The sequence below is a fragment of the Schistocerca gregaria genome, chromosome 4, assembly GCF_023897955.1.
Source record: "Schistocerca gregaria isolate iqSchGreg1 chromosome 4, iqSchGreg1.2, whole genome shotgun sequence".
Classification (NCBI taxonomy): domain Eukaryota; kingdom Metazoa; phylum Arthropoda; class Insecta; order Orthoptera; family Acrididae; genus Schistocerca; species Schistocerca gregaria.
Window position 1 is genome coordinate 491384434 of NC_064923.1, and position 20888 is coordinate 491405321.

General features: G+C 42.9%; 1 protein-coding gene across 9 annotated transcripts in view; it reads left to right on the forward strand.

Moving 5' to 3' along the window:
• Nucleotides 1-20888, forward strand: part of LOC126365820 (balbiani ring protein 3-like) — a 282987-nt gene that overhangs the window by 41298 nt on the left and 220801 nt on the right. For 7 of the 9 annotated variants that reach the window (XM_050008419.1, XM_050008425.1, XM_050008422.1 and 4 more), the window contains one exon: nucleotides 3331-3407. In XM_050008419.1, the coding sequence (XP_049864376.1) occupies nucleotides 3332-3407 (76 nt within the window). In that variant the 5' untranslated portion in view covers nucleotide 3331. Of the gene's footprint in view, nucleotides 1-3313; nucleotides 3408-20888 lie in introns of all 9 variants that reach the window. The other 2 variants (XM_050008424.1, XM_050008423.1) reach the window with 1 other exon arrangement.

Genomic DNA, 20888 nt, shown 5'->3' on the forward strand with positions numbered 1-20888 from the left:
AGCTGTTGATTCAAAGGAAGTCAGTCCCAAACTAAATGTTGAGCTTCGGCGCAACCTTAATGGCAGTTTAGTAGTGTAGGTGGTTCGTGTGTGCCTGCCACCGGCATGTCAATGAGATACAAGGTTTGTATCGTGTGGTTGACTGTTTCAGCTGTGTAATGTTGTGTTCGTATTGTTTTATGTATGAATATGGAATGAAATGCTGGGAAAAGGTTGGAAAGAAATAGCGGCATACACTCTAACCCTTCCGAACAACGCCAAGCTTGTCTATATGCCGGTTGTTTTATAATCAAGTGTTCCATTAGACGCACGAAAGAGGGTTGGAATTTAACCCAGGCATTGGTTCACCACACACCAACAGAATCCGAATCGGGTAGATAAGTTCGAACGTTACTTATCTTTTCTACCTTAGAAATCTCGGCTGATGATGGAATTTAAAAATCTTTTGGCAGTTTATTGTAAGGGAAAAGTCAAGACTGACAAAGTCACTTCATAGAGAAAATCCACAAATTATCCGTAAGTGATATCTGAAGCAACTGGATGGTGAGAACGTGTGCAAATAACTTCTCTCTGTTGATCATCTGGTTTATCAAGAAAGCACGCTGGTGCGCCATAATTGGTATATTGCAGTAACTCGTCTCGGTCTACCTACAGGAGCTCCGTATCTCTACACCGTGACTTTAAGGCAAGAAAAATTCCGGCAATTAGTGTCTCCTTATAGGCCATCTCTGAAGCGGAAGCTCACACTAATTGGAAGAGTACAGCGCGTCTGTTCTTTCGTCACGAGGCCTGGGAAACAGATTTGGAACGTTCGGTGGACCTATACGGCCTATTGAAGAGTTCCGGAGAGTAGTAAACACTGTTTCAGGAGAAAATTTATTTGTTTGTAAACTGTTTTGTTGCGTGCAGCAGCACAGCTCATCTACGAGTAGTTCTTCTTACTCTCACTACTATCCGTTTCATCCGTAACTCTATGCAGCGATCGTGTAAATCGTGAGAAGATATTTAAAACTAGTGCTGCATATAGAAGGTTGTGACATTACAGCCTTTATCACTGCGATTTTTAACATGTAAAAGTTTTTTTTCTGTATTCGCGTCAGTATGTGCGAACTTTTAACATATACCAATGAATGTTGTAACCAGATATCTTTGCCGCGCTCCTAAAAAGCGCAGAATATCACGATAGCTATAAACTGTTATACGCTGCTATCGATCAGTAAAAAAACGACGCACCTGTGTTTCAAAATAACAATTGCTAATTTTTACTTCTGCAGGGAGCCGCGCCGCTCTCTAGCTGTTCTTCTGTGAATGTGTTGCGAGTCGGACGCAAAAGTATTGTTCTCCATACTGATATAATCATTTTATTGTAACTTTAAGAGTTTAAGTGATTAAAAATATATGTAGCCACAAACAAGCGAGAATGTGTATCATGAAAATTCGCTCTACCGCCACAATGGGTGGCCATGTTAATGTAAGTTTCCGTTTCCTAATATAATACTTGAAGTTTATTTAATTTCAAAGAAAATCTCTCAACCTTATTTTCATTAATTATACTTGTGATAATCTTTTCTGTTTAAAAGATTTATGCAGCTTATGATCCAGCGTGCGTTCTGTCGGAACAGGAGGCTGTCGTGACGACATCGTTATAGTATTTATTCCAAGTTCTTTCAGTTCCGTTTATATGTTTGTACAAATCCAATTAGTTGGTCCCTTAGGTTTCTTTCATATAACTTCTGTCTGTTTTCTCCGCGCGATCTTCCTCCGAAAAAAAATTTCTGTTCATTTTTTAGTAATTTTCGATATCGCGAATGAGAAAAGACAGCCGCCTCCTGCTCCGAACGGAACACCACGACTTTTCTAACGTCGGAGAGTACCGCACGAATTTTACGCTAAAAGGTAATAGAATATCTTAAAGCCGGATCAATTACACATGTTGCTGCTGTTCTCCGACAAATCTGGAGTAATTTATTCTGTCACGACAAAAAGAACCTATTTTACTTTTACCAAAGCAACAAAACTTTCAATTAAATTACTAAAAAAAAAATCATACCAGAAGGTTTGCAATTTCTACCGTTGTAATATCAGGAATGTTAACCGCGTTGCATTTGTTATAAATTAAGTGTACCATTATATTCTTGTTACTTTCAAATACCTAAACAAATTTAAATTCTATTGGAAGTGAAACTTCAGTAGCCTATAAAGCAAGTAACTCCGTGTAGACGTCATTCACATTGTTAGAAAACGTACAGATAACGCTGTTAAATAACATGAAATGAAAATATATAAATATGGCGTTATTAAAATGCAGTAGTAGCTCTTTTGAATGTTTTACAAATCGTCATAACAGTATTATATTTCCTAGAACAGTCATCAGATGGAATCCTGGAAGGCTGGAATTCATCGCATGTAAGGACCACATTTAGCCAAATTCTCCGGTATTTTCAAAAATGGAGACGTGATCTATAATAAATAAACAGAAAATGTTCTTGATTATCTGCAAATACCGGTAAATGTGCTGCTACAGAGCGAGGTGAGACGAAATATTCGGTAGGAGTGAAGGTTAAACCTCGGACGGCTATCGAGATTTCCCTAAATTAGTTTACATAAGTAACACCGCGATTTCCCTAAATTGCTCCAGGCAAATACCGGGATGGTTCCTTTGAAAGGGCAAGGCCGACTTCCTTCCCTAATCCGACGAGACCGATGACCTCGCTGTTTGGTCTCTTCCCCCAAACAGTCCAATCCATAAGTAACAGGTTAGATCCCTCAAGGAGATCACAGCTCCATATGGCATCATTTTACGTATTGTGAATGCCGTCAACGTATTTTTTTCTCAGTAGTTTGTCTTTTCGTTTCCCATTCTTTCGCCCTTTAACTGTATATTTTTGTAGAAGTAATTTAGATTTTCTTGTATCGACCGTAGCCGTCACTGTATCACTTTACTTTTTAATCGTCACTTGTGTTTCCTTTAGCTGTGATGAGACGAATGGTGGGATCTAAATCCGACAGTTCGGCTATCAGAGAAATCGAGCAGCTTCTTGCAGCTTCCACATCACGCTCAAATATAATAGGAAATATCTTACATGGCCAAAAAGGTGTGAGGATGTTTTACTGCAAGAAAGCAGTGTGGCTAAGGCGAACAAAATGTGGAAAGTAGAATATGTGTACATGCCTCTGAACAAAAAGAGACCGCCACACACGCGAGCGCGTCACCACGGCTTGAATGTACACTATGTTGCGATATCACTTTAAACAAACATATTTTTATATTGTTTATTCTTCTGGGCAGCTATGTTATAGGCAATAGTATCAGGCGTGTCCTTGTTGCAGAATGCAGTGGAGCGGCCGCGTGGGCACCATTTTGCTGGTGTTAGCGGCGATGCTGCAGTTGTCTGCCGCCCTCACAGGTACTGTGTTAGCATTAAACTAGTCATACTATGATTATTCTAATTTTGGATTCTTATAAATGTCAGACAGGGAAAAAACCGCTGTTTTAAAATTTGCTGTTTGTCACTGTCCTAAAAAATTGCCATGAAGGTCAGCATTCATGCAGAACAGACTATTGTAATGTCCTCTCTGACCTCGAGGGGCACGCAAATTTCATACTTTAATTAATTCTTAAAGCGCGCCATAATATACACCTACCTGTCTGAAGAGGCAGACTATCGTATCAAGAAAGTAAACTGTATCTTTTTTCTGCAACTGCTACTGTGAATTGGTATTCCAGGCCAGCTGCTTCTCTAAGGATTGTAATTGTGGTTGATTTAGTGTAACAGGTATTCGCCATCAGATAAATTACCTGTTCGTACTTTCGACTAGCAGTTGGAAGCTTAATGCAGGACAGATCTCTACAGACAAAGCTATGTCGTCTTTCTTAACATTTCTACGTTAATTTAGTTCTGTAGATTTTGCTATGTTGGCTAAGCTAAGGTAGAGACAGAGACGAGGGTATCCACTACTCACGCAGGACTATTTACTCCATTGACAAGTTCATAGTGGAATTTATTTTTTTGATAACCTCCTGCAGCCTGGCGATGATTATTTTGTCTGAGTGGTAACACTTTTTCACAAATGACAACGGTAATCGCCAAGTACAATCATTTGCTTCTGTTGCCCTGGTTCACTACAAAAACAGGGGCGGAGAACTAACGCGCAGCTTACAACCTCAAGGAAGCTTACGAAGAGATCATAAAATTAACATCCATTCTTTGCAGATTGATCGCTCTTTGATTCAAGATATTAGCACGCAGTCAAGTTATCCGCGACTATCTGTTAATATCTGTCCATATTGTTGAACAATTCTTCAGTTGTGCAAATGCCATATGGACCTTCCAGACAGTAGCACACCGGGACACAATTCCGAGTTGTCTTTAATGAGTAACATCATATCACGTAAGCTATTTATGCAAGTTCACAACTCAAAGAGTTAATCTACCAAAACCTGTTTCCTGAATTCGTGTCTTTAAGCTCTACCAATCTGTGCCGTTAAGGAGGCTGTGAAAGTTCTAAACAGATATATGGCATTTGTGGTGTGGAGGATAAATCGTATCTTTTAAATAATGTTGAGAAAGAGGGAAGTATAGAAAGAAAATAATAATTGGAGCAATTACACGACAGAAGAGACTGAAATACGAAGTGCGTCGTAAGCCATGAACAGATCTATTTCAAGGCAAGGTATTATTTCTTCCAGGAGTGTACAAAACGTACTTCCCCCGCTGGACCACCATTAAAGTAAGACCATCTAAAGTTTCTTGTCCAAGGCCAGAGTTCATTATGGTTTTCTATCTCACAACTTTTTTTAAAGTTAATAGCGCCCCGTGCCTTGTATTTGCCAATTCAATTATTTGTACCTTGTGAACATAGGCGCTCGTATCCATTGTTGATCGAATTTTTTGTTTGTGTTTCAGCGTTTCAAAAATTTTACAGTTTTTTAACGTTTTGAAGTTTTTGTGTATGGAATTGATCCGCTTATGCTTCAATGTTCGGCATCATACTCAGAACGACCGCAAAACATAATATGAACTTATCATTCGCATAGTTGTATAAGTTAGCAACACAGAGGTCGTTCGTAGAGCTAACAGACAACCGAAAAAGGCAGCTTTCACAACGGCGCTGCGTCATGCATTTCTCCTAAACTGCATCCCGCTGTTTGCAGGGTGACGGGTTTCTTTGAAGCGCAGCATATGCTTTTGCTGTGCTCTGCATTTTTTAACGCGCGCTGACGACTTACCGAAGGAGAAACTCGAGTCACATAACAAAAGTAGTACAGACACGTATGAGCAATGTGTGACTAGGACGTCTTAGGTATTTAACAACAGCTGTTGCATTGTAGTATTCACTATTGAGCGGGTGCAAGAAGTTTAAAACAAATTTCTGCAAGTACGTACTGATCACTTAGTAGCTGATAACAGATCGTAATAACACACTGTGATAACAGGAAAAAACATCTTTTAGATTATGGAAGAAAAATTATAAATAATGCACATATTCATAAATTTGTTCTGAAGTGGCCATATAATTTTCTGGTTGTACGCGCATTACCAGCTACAGACATCAGCTGTCCTGAAGCTGAAGTGAAGTTGCGTCCTGCCTGTGACGTGCAACTCCCTTTCAGTAGAAGTTTGATTCATATATCCGTTCGGCTCTCTTAATTTACGTTTTTCCTAAATAGCTACGGGTTCTAGAAAGCTCACGGCCAATTTTACTGAATAATCCGCGTCTCGTTCAAGCTTGCGCTCCGTCACTAATAACTTCGTCGTAGATCGGATCTTGGAGTCTGCTTGTCCTTCTGTTTTCCTCCAAGCGACAGAATACGACTTGCCATTTAAATACAAAATGACAGAAACACAATATTTAAAAACAAGGAAAGCTGAAATAAAGAAAGCTGTCTTTAAATCAGCCCCAATCGATAAGCCAACACCTGTCATCGTTTCTAGTCTGAAAACTGTACAGTTTACTTCATATTTGAATGATTTACAGAGGGGTAACACTGACATAACCCGTAGTGTGTGGTAATCAAGAGTCCGAGGACGACTTCAGATCCTATACATTATTTTAGTCTGTAACAATAACGCAAACCCCGCGACAAAGCGAAATTTTCAGTCCAAAAACAGCGTCGCTATGTATACCCGTATCCATTCTCCCAGTAGTACTAATCCAGAAACGAGCAGATCACGTGTAGAATTTGGGAAGTTAAGCAAGATGTGATGCGTACCTGGGTAGCTCAGTCCCCAAGAACATTTTTTGCCGAAAGCGGGTACCGAGGCTAGACGCACATTTTTAGTCAGTCAAGAGGTTTCTATGCTATTCGTTGTCAGCAGGTTCTCCATTTCAACGATCCTCATTAAGTTGTCACTGAACTTCTGTCAGTTTGAGCACAGTGCTGAAAGACATCGTCTTGATGCAGGTCCTGTCCACCGACGCTTCCTGTTATAATGGCACAACTTAAACAGTTTATAGTCGGACTCACGAACGAAGACGACTCGCGCAGGTCGAATTATAGACGGGGATTGCATTATTGCGGGTTCCAAGTGACAGTTGCGGTACACGCATGCACGTGCTTTTCGTTTAAAGAAAGCGTTTATCCTGCAAAGAAAGCGTTTATCCTGCAAATTATGTCTCTCGCTATGTAAAATGTGTCATTTACCGCCACTGTCACCTATGACAACTCGCAACGAACGGAATAAAAAATCAGTAAATAAATCGCTACAATCAGGTTTAATGCTCGCTTTGGCTACAATATTCACTGCAGAGCCCTTGAAACACTACTGATCGTTCATTGGATGTCGGAAACTGCATGACGTTGATGCACAGAACATCATGACTTCATGTGTAGTATAGAATACGAGCTAAGGGGTAGCTTTGTATTTTCACATACAGAAAATCATAGCCACTGCTGTAACTCCGGTAGAATACCGGGCCCAGAACAACATGAGATCTAACTCTTACGTGTAATTAAGTATCGTTAACAACTTTCCTTCTTTAGGGCCAGCAACATAATGTATGTCTGATAACGACATGATTGTTACAGTACATACACCAAATAGCTGCTTACAATAAGTAATCATTATTTACGACAGACTGGACAGACTGTTTCGGCTTAATCGCCATTTTCAAGTACCTGCAGTTACAACTGAGAACAGCTATGGATGCAGATGTCATTCATATTAAAGTAACTGCCGTAATACTCATGTCTAGATTGATGTGACGTCCATATTCCGTCGTTAGTGGACTGTTTTGGAACGGTCACTGCTTTATTAAGATCGTAAATGGTGTCAAGATGTTGAAATTAAACATCGAAATAAGATGAAACTTCCTGGCAGATTAAAACTGTGTGCCGGACCGAGACTCGAACTCGGGACCTTTGCCTTTCGCGGGCAAGTGCTCTACCAACTGAGCTACCCAAGCATGACTCACGCCCCGTCCTCACAGCTTTACTTCTGCCAGTATCTCGTCTCCTACCTTCCAAACTTTACACAAGCTCTCTTGCGAACCTTGCAGAACAAGCACTCCTGAAAGAAAGGATATTGCGGAGACATGGCTTAGCCACAGCCTGGGGAATGTTTCCAGAATGAGATTTGCACTCTGCAGCGGAGTGTGCGCTGATACGGAACTTCCTGGCAGATTAAAACTGTGTGCCAGGAAGTGGAAAAACTGAGGATCTTGAAGTAAAAGTTGCTGAAAATGCACCTTGTTCTACAGATTTGGCATGCTATGGCTTATAACTGTTACCACACCTAATTTTTTTATTGTTTTTAGTTCATGGCAATCGATAACAGGTGAGCTCACTGGATAAATATTAGCCACCATCGCATAAGAGAACAATAACCACTTTGAAGCATTGTAGATTGTATAGAACTGGTACCAATTTATCATGAGGACATCCAGTGAGGTCGTAAAGCATGACAGTGAAGTGGTTTGTTTGTGTCAGTCGGTTGTAAGACATCAGCGCCGTAAGACGATTGGCGTGCAGACGTGACTGATTGGCAGATAAGTTCTATCGTGTTCGGGGTGTCCATGACCACACCTTGGAAATGAAGTTGCCCGATTTGTTACTGTATCAGTGAATAGTTCACCATGAGCAGCCAAGTAACAAGGTGTAAGAACAGTGGCCGTAATAGGTCCTTATCTACAGAGACAGATAGGTAATGTCACGCCTTGTCAGTGACAATCGTATTGAAAACCGGCAGGTATTGCTGCTGTTAGTGAAGCAGGCCCATCTCAACCAGTTTCCGAGTGAACATTGCGAATGGAAGTCGACGTAATAAAAGTGGAAGCATGTCGTATGGTCCGATTTTGCTTCTTTTAAAATTATGCAAGGTGTCGAGTGCACCGACACATATCAATGTGTTTATAGTGCAGTGTGTGGAGGGTATAGTTTAGGGCGGGTGTGGTTCGGGCCCACTGATCATGAACCAGGAAGTATATATGCAGACTGAAGCGACGAAAGAAAATTTGTTCCAAGGCCAGGATTCGAACTCGTGTCGCAGATGCATTAACCACCACGCCACCCTGGCACGGTGGCTTTGCACAACTGCACAGACTTACCTAGCACGAGTACCTCCCCAACCCAAATTCCCATTTGCACCTCAGCCCACGTGGGAACACCAGGTGGGCCGAGGCGTGAGTAGGAATTTGTATAGAGGAGGGACGCGTTTTAGAGTAGTGCATGCAGTTGTGCACAGCTGTGTCAGGGTGGCGTAGTGGTTAATGTATCTGCGACACGAGTTCGAATCCTCTCCTTGGACAAATTTTCATTCGTCGCTTCAGTCTGCATACATGCGTCATACACTACTGGCCATTAAAATTGCGACACCAAGAATAAATGCAAATGATAAACGGATATTCATTGGACAAACATATTATACCAGAACTGATATGTGATTACATTTTCACGCAATTGGGGTGCATATATCCTGAGAAATGAGTATCCAGAACAACCACCTCTGGCCGTAATAACGACCTTGATACGCCTGGGCATTGAGTCAAACAGAGCTTGGATGGCGTGTACAGGTACAGCTGCCCATGCAGCTTCAACATGATATCACAGTGCATCAAGAGTAGTGACTGGCGCATTGTGACGAGCCAGTTGCTCGGACACCATTGACCAGACGTTTTCAATTGGTGAGAGATCTGGAGAATGTGCTGGCCAGGGCAGCAGTCGAACATTGTTTGTATCCAGAAAGGACCGTACAGGACCTGCAACATGCGGTCGTGCATTACCCTGCTGCAATGTAGGATTTCGCAGGGATCGAATGAAGGGTAGAGCCACGGGTCGTAACACATCTGAAATGTAACGTCCACTTTTCAGAGTGCCGTCAATGCGAACAAGAGGTGACCGTGGCGTGTAACCAATGACACCCCATACCATCACGCCGGGTGATACGCTAGTATGGCGATGACGAATACACGCTTCCAATGTGCGTTCATCGCGATGTCGCCAAACACGGATGCGAGTATCATGATGCTGTTAGCAGAACCTGGATTCATCCGAAAAAATGACTTTTGCCATTCGTGCACCAAGGTTCGTCGTTGAGTACACCATCGCAAGCGCTGCTGTCTGTGATTCAGCGTCAAGGGTACCCGCAGCCATGGTCTCCGAGCTGATAGCCCATGCTGCTGCAAATGTCGTCGAACTGTTGGTGCTGATGGTTGTTGTCTTGTAAACGTCCCCATCTGTTGACTCAGGGATCGAGACGTGGCTGCACGATCCGTTACAGCCATGCTGATAAGATGCCTGTCATCTTGGTTGCTGCGATGCGAGGCCGTTGGGATCCAGCACGGAGTTCCGTATTACCCTCCTGAACCCACAGATTCCATATTCTTCTAACAGTCATTGGATCTCGACCAACGCGAGCAGCAATGTCGCGATCGATAAACCGCAATCGCGATAGGCTAAGATCCGACCTTTATCAAAGTTGGAAACGTGATAGTACACATTTCTTCTCCTTACGAGGCATCACAACAACGTTTCACCAGGCAACGCCGGTCAACTGCTGTTTGTGTGTGATAAATCGGTTGGAAATTTTCCTCGTCAGCACGTTGTAGGTGTCGCCACCGCCAACCTTGTGTGAATGCTCTGAAAAGCTAATCATTTGCATATCACAGTATCTTCTTCCTGTCGGTTAAATTTCGCGTGTGTAGCACATCATCTTCTTGGTGTAGCAATTTTAATGGCCAGTATTGTAGATTTTGAAACATGAAAAAGTCCCTGGTACTATGTAGTTTCATTTCATGGACCTGAATGTTTGTTTCTATACTTTCTGAGACGATTTATCCTGTCTTCTGCAAATTCATGACGCGTACGCTGTGACTGCTCCCGTCTTCCAGGATGACAAAACCTGTTCACATAGGTCTGCAGTCATACATTCCTGGTTTGAAGAACTAGTCGACTTGTAGTCCGCAGAATCACGCCGTCTGAGTCCCACAGACAACGTCTGAGACTATTTACAACAACAGATGAAAAGTAACAATCAGTATTGCTGCTATTTTGTAGCTCTGTGGGATTTTATAGAGTGGCTTCAGCTGCGTATGGCACATTTGTAGACTCTATTCCTCTCCTTATTAAGGCCATTATCAAGGCTCGATGTCGTGTTAGACGGTATTACCGTTATGTCTCCTGAAGTGAATAATTTTTTATCCGGTGTACTTATCTGGCAGACGTCAGAGAATCGCACTGCAGGGATGACAGCTAGTCCCCCGAAAATCATGGGTAACCCTACTGACCTAGAACGGTACTACGACTAAAACAAACGCATTTTTTGTCCAAAAGAATGCAGCCTTCTACTGACTGAGATGGAACTTTTCTTCTTGAACTCTACAGACGGTTTTGCATCATCCTGGTAAAACCGCGTGTGAAAATTTTCGTCAGAGAATTGGCCATCGCCAAACGGAAAGGTCGCTGCTGTGGGTCAGAGCGAAGGCGGCGGGTGCCGGAACTCCGGCTGGTGCCCCAGAAAGCTCGGAGCGGTGAAACTAAGCTCGCAGACGCAGGCGGCAGCGGCGTGGCGTCACGCTGACCGCGCAGAGGTGCGCTTCCTGCCGGCGCCACGCAACACCTGCTGCCGCCGTCTGTCGCTGCCGACTGCACGGACACGACGGTTCGCATTCAGTCTTCCGATAGTCATCTTACACCTCGGTTAAGTGAATGCTAGACACAAGCAGTTGTTGTGTAGGATCGGAGGGACTGACGTAGATTTTGCAATCAGTTGTAATTAAAGTGCGCTTCTGTTTTTGGTGATACGTTCCTGTTTCAGTCAGACAACATATCTTGGATTTTGTTTGTGAGTGACGAATTGCACCATAAAGGCAAAATCTTTAACTGCTCCTCTAATAAATGAACTTTGGCTCAGGTAACACTTTTGGAAGCGCTGCTTCTTCGGTTACGTTTCATGAATGTAAGAAAATAATCAATATTTAGAGGTCATTTTTTATTCTGTGGATCATTGTCTGTACTTTATAAATAGCGTCACCTACGTGGAATCGCGAACCTTGCGTACGGTACGATATTGCAGTGCCTGGGATATTCCGAATTACGATGCAGTGATCATTTGGACATGCAGAACAGGCACTGCGCCGACTACAGCCGTTATGAAATAGATAAAATGTATTCATAGTTGAGAATTTCGTAATCGCGAAAGCGTTACGGAGATGATAGATAAACTCCAGTGGAAGACTCTGCAGGAGAGAGACTTAGTATCTCTGTACGGGTTTTTGTTGAAGTTTCGAGAACATACCTTCACCGAGGAGTCAAGCAGTATATTGCTCTCTCCTACGTATATCTCGCGAAGAGACCATGAGGATAAAATCAGAGAGATTAGAGCCCACATAGAGACATACCGACAATCCTTCTTTCCACGAACAATACGAGACTGGAATAAAAGGGAGAACCAATAGAGGTACTCAAGGTACCCTCCGCCACACATCGTCAGGTGACTTTCGGAGTATTGATGTAGATGTAGATGTAGAATATGGACAACCAGAGCATGTATAATGGAACGACGACGTGAAAATTGGTGCCGGATCGGGACTTGAACCCGGATTTCCTATTCAACGCGAGCGGTTGCCTTACTATTAGGATTGCGGAGCAGAGTCCACGACCAGACCCAAGTTCCATAATGTCGGAAACCATGTGTCTACAGCCTGTACCCGTACATCCATTATGTATATTTCCGTGCAGGTCAGAAATTTCACTTGAAAGTCGCTTACCCAGTGTCGGCGGATAAAGAATATATTGCAATGCCCGTGTTATTACTAATTACGATGCGCTGCAGCGACTACAGCCGTTATGAAATACGTACAATGTATTCGCAGCTGCGGATGTGACAACTGTCAGCTGTATAATGGATCAAATAATTTCATATACAAAAAATGGATAAAAATACGAGAGCATTATTTGAGTTAAAAAATAAAGCTGCACCAAACCAGTCTTCGGACTCAATGCCATAACAAAAACTTATCTGAACGTAGCAGGGCAATATAAAAATACTTTTTCTTTAGTCTAGAAGTAAGCTCCTTGACGCTACAGTCCATGTAGCAACCTTCCGTGCCAAGCCACTGAGCATTATGTAAGGGCAGTATTTGAATAACATGTGTTTAGTACATTGATCTTCCGGGAGCCCCTGCAACACTTTCAAGGTGCTTCTCATTTGCCCTCACATGGATGACAGGGCCCTGTTCCACTGTTTCCACCATGTAGAAATCCTCCGCTGTACTTGGGCCAAGTACGATAGACACGATTATCGCTGAGCTAAGTTGATCATTTCGTGAAGTGTTAACTTAGCAAACGCCTTCCGAACAGGCTTCAGAAGGCCCAATGTATCGACAGATCACCGTGTCATACTCAGCCAATAGGCTTCACGGGATGCGGATATGGAGAAGCATGTGCTCAGCACACCGCTCTCCCGGCCGTTCTAAGTGTTTGTGACTGGAGCCACTGCTTCTCAGTCACTAGCTCCCCAATTGGCCCCATAGAGGCTGAGTGCACCCTGCATGTCAACAGCGCTGTGCAGACCCAAGTGCTAGCCAAGCCTGACAGTGCTGAACTACGGTGATCTGACAGAAACAGGTGTGATCACTGCGGCAAGACCATTGGCACGTTTGCTTAGCATTCTTCCGAAATAACCAAGGGTGAACTTATAAAATAGATGCTACAAGTTTGCAAATATCCTCCAGTGGCAAAGTACATAAGGCAAATAAGCAATATCTTAGCTGATTAAACTGGTTCAAATGGCTCTGAGCACTATGGGACTGAACTCTTAGCTGATTAGCTTGCGATGCAACGCATCATGTGGGACCTTTCCATATTTCTTTATGATCCTTTTGTACATCTAGCAGGATGCTCCGTTTACTCGTCAGTTACTCATTAGTACCGTTCATCCTTTCATATTAATCCATCGAACCAATAACGTCGCTTTACAGTATTTAACTCTTGGCTGTGATGGTTAAGAATCCAGCGTTTCACCGAACCTTTACCTGTACCTACGTCTTTCTATACACTCAGTACCCATTCAGCGTCCTGCGTAAAGGGCTATATTACTTCAAAGCTTTTCATTCTGGGATTCAGTGGAAAGTTCACAGTTTCGTAGTTTCATGTTCACAGGAGAAATATGGACCCAGAAAATCAATGGTTCGAAAAGCGCGTTCTTGCGTCCAAGCAAAGTTTTACCCTTGTACATAATAAGAGAGGTATATTAACAGCTTATAAGGAAGCACTGTGGTTCCGCTTATATGATTCGTGAGAAGGGAAATAAACTGTAATGTTAGTAATATTAATTTTTCAAAAATTTGCTGCGAAGGCAAACACGCCGTTTATCTTGTTGAATGGAATAATAACTTCTTGTCTTTAGCAACTGAATTTGAATTTTGTGACTACATTGACGATTTCTCGATAGGGAGAGCTGTATGTGTTGCCTTGAATAGAGTCGTCGACAGACGTAGAAGTAACTTTAGGTGTCCCTCAACGAAATGTGTTGGGGCACTTGTTGTATGTTAACGATCTTGCAGACAATATTAATAGTCACCTCGGACTTTTCGCAGAAGATGCGGTTATCGACAGTAAAACACCGTCTGAAAAAAAGCTGGGCAAATATTCACATGTTCGTAAGATTTGATGCAAAGTTTGGCAGCTCGCCTTAAATGTACATAAATGTGAAATTGTGCACTTCATAATATACAAAAACATAGTATCCAATGACTCCAGTGTACTTGGGTTTAGCAATTTTTATGAATATGAAAGAAATGATGACTTGGGCTCAGTCACAGTTTCATTTGTAGGATACTGAGAAAATGTAACGAGTCTGCAAAGGTGGTACAAGTTTGATGATAAATGGGCCACAACCTTTGTGAATTTTTTAAATGTAATCATGTTTACATCTTTGCTGCTTTTGTGGACCCTTCACCACGCCTACTACGTGAAATTGAAACACCAGTGTTTACAACATTATTTCCGGGTTCTATAACGTATATGGTATCTATAAATTAACTACACCTCGTGCAACTGCTCTTAGCTCAACATGGCAGAGCGTTATATTATTGAGTGGGTTATAATATCGCAAAATACTTGAAAATTGACAACATGTCAATGGCGGAATGATTTCATTTACAAAGGAGGTGGTTACAGAACACACTTTCGACTCGTCCTAGAATATTTCTCAAGTTTGTCAGATGCGTACCAAATTACGGGATACTGAACGAGAAAAAAAAAAAAAAAAAACAACTCACGAATGTCTTCGGGTTTGTTTGACTCACGGGAGAATAACAGGGACCTGTTGAAAAATATGAATTGGCAGACGTTTGAACGTAAGCGCCAGTTGTCCAGGGAAAGCCTACTTAAGTTTTAAGAACCAGTATTAAGTGAAGAATCGAGAGATATCCTCTTCATAACTGTGATTTGCAGAATAAAGACGTAAATGATTGCGATTCCTAGTATTATACTCTCCAAATAAGAATTACAGAGCGAATTAGCGCCGAAAATAGTAAGAGAAAGAGAAATGAAGAGTAGCATTGGCTTGTCACACATTGTAAGAGAAGGAACTAGTGAAGAAAACGTGTCGAACGTTGTTTCAAGAAGAGGGAGGAATAGCCCAAAGCTGTCAGAGGATTCGTGAATGGGTGGGGGGAGTGCTGAGCGAGAACTTTCTCCTGCTCTGCTGTTGCCCCACTCCCTCCATAGCGGCAGCAGACGGTGCCGCTACATATCGTGAGTGTGAACAATTACTGGATCTCAGCAGCTTCGTGATGGACCATCTAACCTAAATCCGCACGTCGTGCTATGTCGTGCATTTATGGGTTGATTGTTGTGTTCTCCCTTTGTGTGGATAAAACCAAAGACATAGGCAGTGTGACTGATTCACGTACAGAAACTACAGTTGTACTCGAATAATCTGTTCACCTGTTAGCACGGACGCTGGCAGTAGCTCTGTATTAATTAAAGGGAAAATGCAGCGTTAATGTAAGCGCTAGTGATGCTCATATTTTCCACTCTGTTCTTTTGCTCTCACGCATCACTGTTTGTGTCTTAACCATTATCTATTTGCATTGATAGCGCTGCAAACCTCATTACAGTTGGAGATGGCTAGAAACGTCTTTGAAAGGAGTTAGGACCGTGTCTCAATTAGCTCGAACTGGTAAGCTAGGTCACTAAATCCAGAAGGCGGCTCCACAGTAGTCGTTATGTAAAATCATATCGTATCGCAATTATTATAATTGATTAAAATGAAACTGTAGTAGAGCAGTGCCGGTGAACAAAGAGAATTTGAAGCAAACTCTAAACAAATTGAAGCTACAAATAAACACCTGGAAAAACGAACAGACTGCTTATCGAGAAACTACACATAAAGTAGACAGTGGAGGAGAAATAATCCTACCACTGAGTAGTAATTTTTCCAGACGTTAAGGGAAAGATAACAATTCTTGCTCTTCGGCTTCTCACATTTCGATTCCGTGGAGATAGTAAAGATAAATTAGACAACAAAAGCTCGAAGAGAGGCGTCCAAGCAATCATTCTTGCCACACTCCCCCCCCCCCCCGAAATTAAACGGGTAAAATAGCAATTGCCCTCTAACCATACATTGTATTTAGAAAAGTAAAATGTAAATATAGAATCTATTTTGTCCATTGCATTTTTTATCACAAACGTAGGTCACTGTGGGCTAGCCACTCCAGTGCTTTGGTGGTGGGCTCATGGATATCTTGTAACGCACCCCTGAAGGATGCATCGGAGCAACCAGCGCCAGTTGGGCGATTGTTTGCTCTTCGGCTCCACATCTGTTGCACCGGGGGGCACTCTGGAGCTTTCCTCTTCGAGTAGGTTCTTGTTACAGATATCGTGGTATGTGAAAATCCTGTTGACGTTGCAGCACTGTCTTCTGGGAAGAGAAAGTCCTGGTACCTTCAAAGCAGTATTTGTCACGACATAGAAGTTCGTGACATTCTGATCTCGCCAAAGTGGTGTCCAGTGATCATCGATGTTGAAGTCGTTGACTCGATTGACGACAGTTACAGTTGGATACCGTGCCTTCAGTTCCGGTTGCTGCCGTTTAAGGAAACCTGCGTCGGCATGAATAGAAAGGAACGGATTGGCAGAACATTTTTCCTACTGCGATTTATGGATTGCTAGTCGCCTAGTTTGGGGAAGTGTGATATTACTTAGTAATGACAGTCACTGGTGTGGAGTTCCTCTACTAGTTCCAATTATGGTTAGCATTGCTTGGTTTAGCTGTGTGAGAGAAGGTTGGTATGGCAGCTATTGGTTCAGAATCAAGGGTGCAGTATTCTGCAGTTGAGCATACGAGGGCTATTGTGACAATTCTTAAAGCTTCGGCGGTAGCACCCCATTAACGTACTGGTCAGCTTCTGAATCGGGTTAGTTCTAGTTTTGAGTTTTGCAGATAATTCTTTCGGGTGTTGTTTGAAGATGTGTGTTCTGTCGAGAGGGGCACCAAGGTACAAAGGATGTGGATTATGTTTCAGTGTGACACCGTCATAATGAACTACAATAATTATGTGAACTTCTTTATTTTGAAAATGAAGCGATGTGACTTCAGTTTGCTCGATTTCGGCTGGAGCCACCATATCCGTAATTTTCAAGTTTTTTTAAAAGGTCCATTACAGACGCAGATACACAATTCACCAGAAAATGAGTATACTCAAGATGAGTAATGGGACACCTTTTCTCTTCGCACAACGGTACTTGTGCGTTTCACTCGGAAAAGACGGAACGGGAAGGGAGTTGCTAGACGTTGCAAAGAGGGACCTGGAATTTTCACAGTTCGAATTCTACGAAGAAGGGAAGGAACAAGAAAAAGAAAAAGAAAATGCAGTTAATTCAGTAGGGATTTTCTTTATCTCAGTTTCTCGCATCTTGGGTTTACACTAGTGGACGTCTGCCGTTGTAGCGAACGTTGTTTTTGTTGTGGTCTTCAGTCCTGAGACTGGTTTGATGCAACTCTCCATGCTACTCTATACTGTGCAAGCTTCTCCATCTCCCAGTACCTACTGCAGCCTACATCCTTCTGAATCTGCTTAGTGTTTTCATCTCCTGATCTCCCTCTACGGTTTTTACCCTCCACGCTGCCCTCCAGTACTGAATTGCTGATCCCTTGATGCCTCAGAACATGTCCTACCAACGGATCCCTTCTTCTAGTCAAGTTGTGCCACAAACTCCTCTTCTCCCCAATTCTATTCAATACCTCCTCATTAGTTATGTAATCTAGAAAAGTTCGGAGTAGCTAACGTATAAGAGTCGAAAAAAGCAATAATATGTTTCTCTTGGCACGGGGTTCACTGTCAGTTTTACACTGGAAAGTGATATGTGACGTCGCATCTATTTAAGAAACACTTGGTCCGATGTTGTTTGTTTTACAGTCCTGCCATCTCACTGCATTTAACCAATATATGACATACGTAACGCCGGCTTTAGTGGCCGAGCAGTTCTAGGCGCTACAGTCTGGAACCGAACGACCGCTACGGTCCGGTCGCAGGTTCCAATCCTGCCTTGGGCATGGATGTGTGTGATGTCCTTAGGTTAATTAGGTTTAAGTAGCTCTAAGTTATAGGGGACTGATGACCTCAGAAGTTAAGTCCCATAGTGCTCAGAACCATTTGACGGACGTAGATTTTAGCTGAAGCCTAAATATGTCCATGTGCTCTTGCAGCCGAACTGTGCTGTAGTGAAGAACATTAAACAAAAGGAATTTTAATCCAAATAGCAACAGTCATTGAGACGTATTATTGTTATTTAAAAAAAGTAATATACTTAAGACGAGTATTTAATTGCCAATTAAATTCGGCCAGCGAGTTCTCGTAGCAAGCTGGCGTCTCCAGCTGTCTCTTCTCACCGTGATTTCTTGGCGAGAAAGCAAAGCCCGCGGCGTAGAAGCATTTCCGGAGGCGTCACACAGAGGACGGCTTTCCCTCCAGGTTGGGTGTGAGGCACAGGATATGCGACGCCGGCAAGTGGGGCGTCTGCGAGCCCTCAGCCCGGCGGGGGCGACGAAGAGCGCTGCGAGGAGAAGCGAGGGCGGTCCCGTTACAGCGGCTGTGGCTGCGCCAGCTCTCTGTGTCACTGAATCACCCGGTCACTCCGCCGACTCTGGCATCCGGCTGGGTCCCGGGCTGGGAACTCCGAGCACTCGCTCCCCGCTCCTTTCATTGTGCGCCTGCTCCGGAATGGCCGGCTTTGTTCTCGCCGCGGGGGCGTTTCAAAACACTGTCTTATTTGTCCCCGTTATGAGTATTCAGCAGGATTCTTTCTGTTCTGTTGCGAATTAACCCTCCTAGTGCCACTGGGGTCCATTTGACCCCACAAGCACATTGAAAATATGTATCTCCCTTGTTTTCAAAATTATTATTTCCAAAACGGATGACTGTCTCCCATTGGGTCAACCATATCCAATGATGTTTTGATTATTTCTATATCGGATGGTTGTAATTAAAGTGCAGCTTCCCACGGAGGTCCAGAGTGGACTGTAATTATCGTACGGCAGCGAAATTTAGCAGATATATTAATGCGGAACCGAATTATTCTGGACAAAAATGGTTCCAATATTGGCCGGCCGCTGTGGCCGAGCGGTTCTATGCGCTTCAGTTCGGAACCGCACTGTTGCTACGGTTGCAGGTTCGAATCCTGCCTCAGTCATGGATGTGTGTGATGTTCTTAGGTTAGTTAGGTTTAAGTAGTTCTAAGTCTAGGGGTCTGATGACCTCAGATGTTAAGTCCCACAGTGCTTAGAACCATTTTAACCATTTTTAGTTCCAGTTTTGGCCACCAGGTTCATATCTGGGGTGGTACAGCATCTCTTCAACGACTCCGGTGCTCATATTGAACATACTGTGTATGCGACGTTTAATAATATCAACATTATGCCATTCCCACTTGCTTCTGCGAGGCATGCTGCCCACTGATCAGTATTAAGGAAATTGGATTTTTTTTTTCGTCCGTCTCAGTTGAATTGATATAAAATTCAGCTGTAGTGGTTACCAGTTTCGTGCCGAAGCGCCCGTTTTCAAGCTGCACACCTTGCCATTAACCACAGTTATTCATACAATACGGCACCAAAAGGAACAGAAGAGTACACAGTATTCTCATTGATATTCTTGTTGCCCACTGTATACTTTTCTGTGCCTTTTGACGCCATATTGTATGAATAACTGCGGTTAATAGCAAGGTGTGTAGTTTGAAAATGGCGTTATAGCCTGAAACCAGTAGCCACCACAGCTCAATTTTATATCAGTGCAGCTGAGTCGGATGAAATAAATAGAAAAATATATCCAAGTTCTCCATTCTGACTTCTCTAACCTTTTCTGCCCACGTCCCATTTCTAATCCATTACATGTCGAAACATTTCTATACACCTTCCTTTCATTCACAGTGCCAGAATTGCACCTGGCGGCATAATTTGGAACTTACCGTTTCCAGCCTAAATCAGGCCGACATTAACACATTAGAATATCTACCAAGTTTCCCCGTCATGCGATAATTAGTGCCCGCTCTGGACCTCTATGAGTAGCTGCACTTTAAATAACTACATGGTATTTACAACACAATAAAATTTATTCATGCACTGAGTAACACTAGGGTCAATACGACTCCAATGTAATTTTTCTTCTGTTGAATGATACTGTTGTGAAAACAGAATGATGATGTTAAACAACTAGAGTATGTTTTTATGTTTGTTCATTAAAACACTGACAGTATACTCCGGGTAAATTACATGAGGTCTTTATGGCCTCTGTGGTATTCAGTGAAACAAAAAGATTCGGATTCATGGAGGGTTCAGTGTGTAAATGAGTCTTTTTCCAACACACAGGAGCACCCACTTGAGAGGTCGCAACGACCGTTTCGTACAGATTCGGACTACGAGAGGACGACGAATCAGGTGGCTGTAATCACAGAAGGATAGCATGCATAATTACTGAGCTGATAAATATGATAGACAGTAGATAATATTGTCGACAATTCTGAAGCGATCAGTGTCTTGCCAGTGTAGAGAACTACTCGGGGAAAATGTCTGCATGATTTAAACTTTCTAGAAACCAAGTTAGGAACATAATTCCAAGATGGCAGATATGTTGAAAAGGTAGACTTCAACTGTTACATTCAAACTTGGTTCACAGTATCGATCGGTGGGGAGAGACGCTGCTTTTCGCGGGACTGCCCGTTTGGCGCTTCTTCAGAATCTACAGGAGTCGCCCACGCTGTTCGTCTGACCCCCCCCCCCCCATACTCCTCCTCGCCCCCCCCCCCCCCCCCCCCCCCACACACACACACAGGAGAGGCAGCACTGCCTACTGGTCAGGTTGATGGTGTAGAACTATTTTTACTTTGCAGTAGCAGCACTTGTGTTACCCACCAGGCTAGCCGACAGCGTTAATGCGCTGCTTTCTGG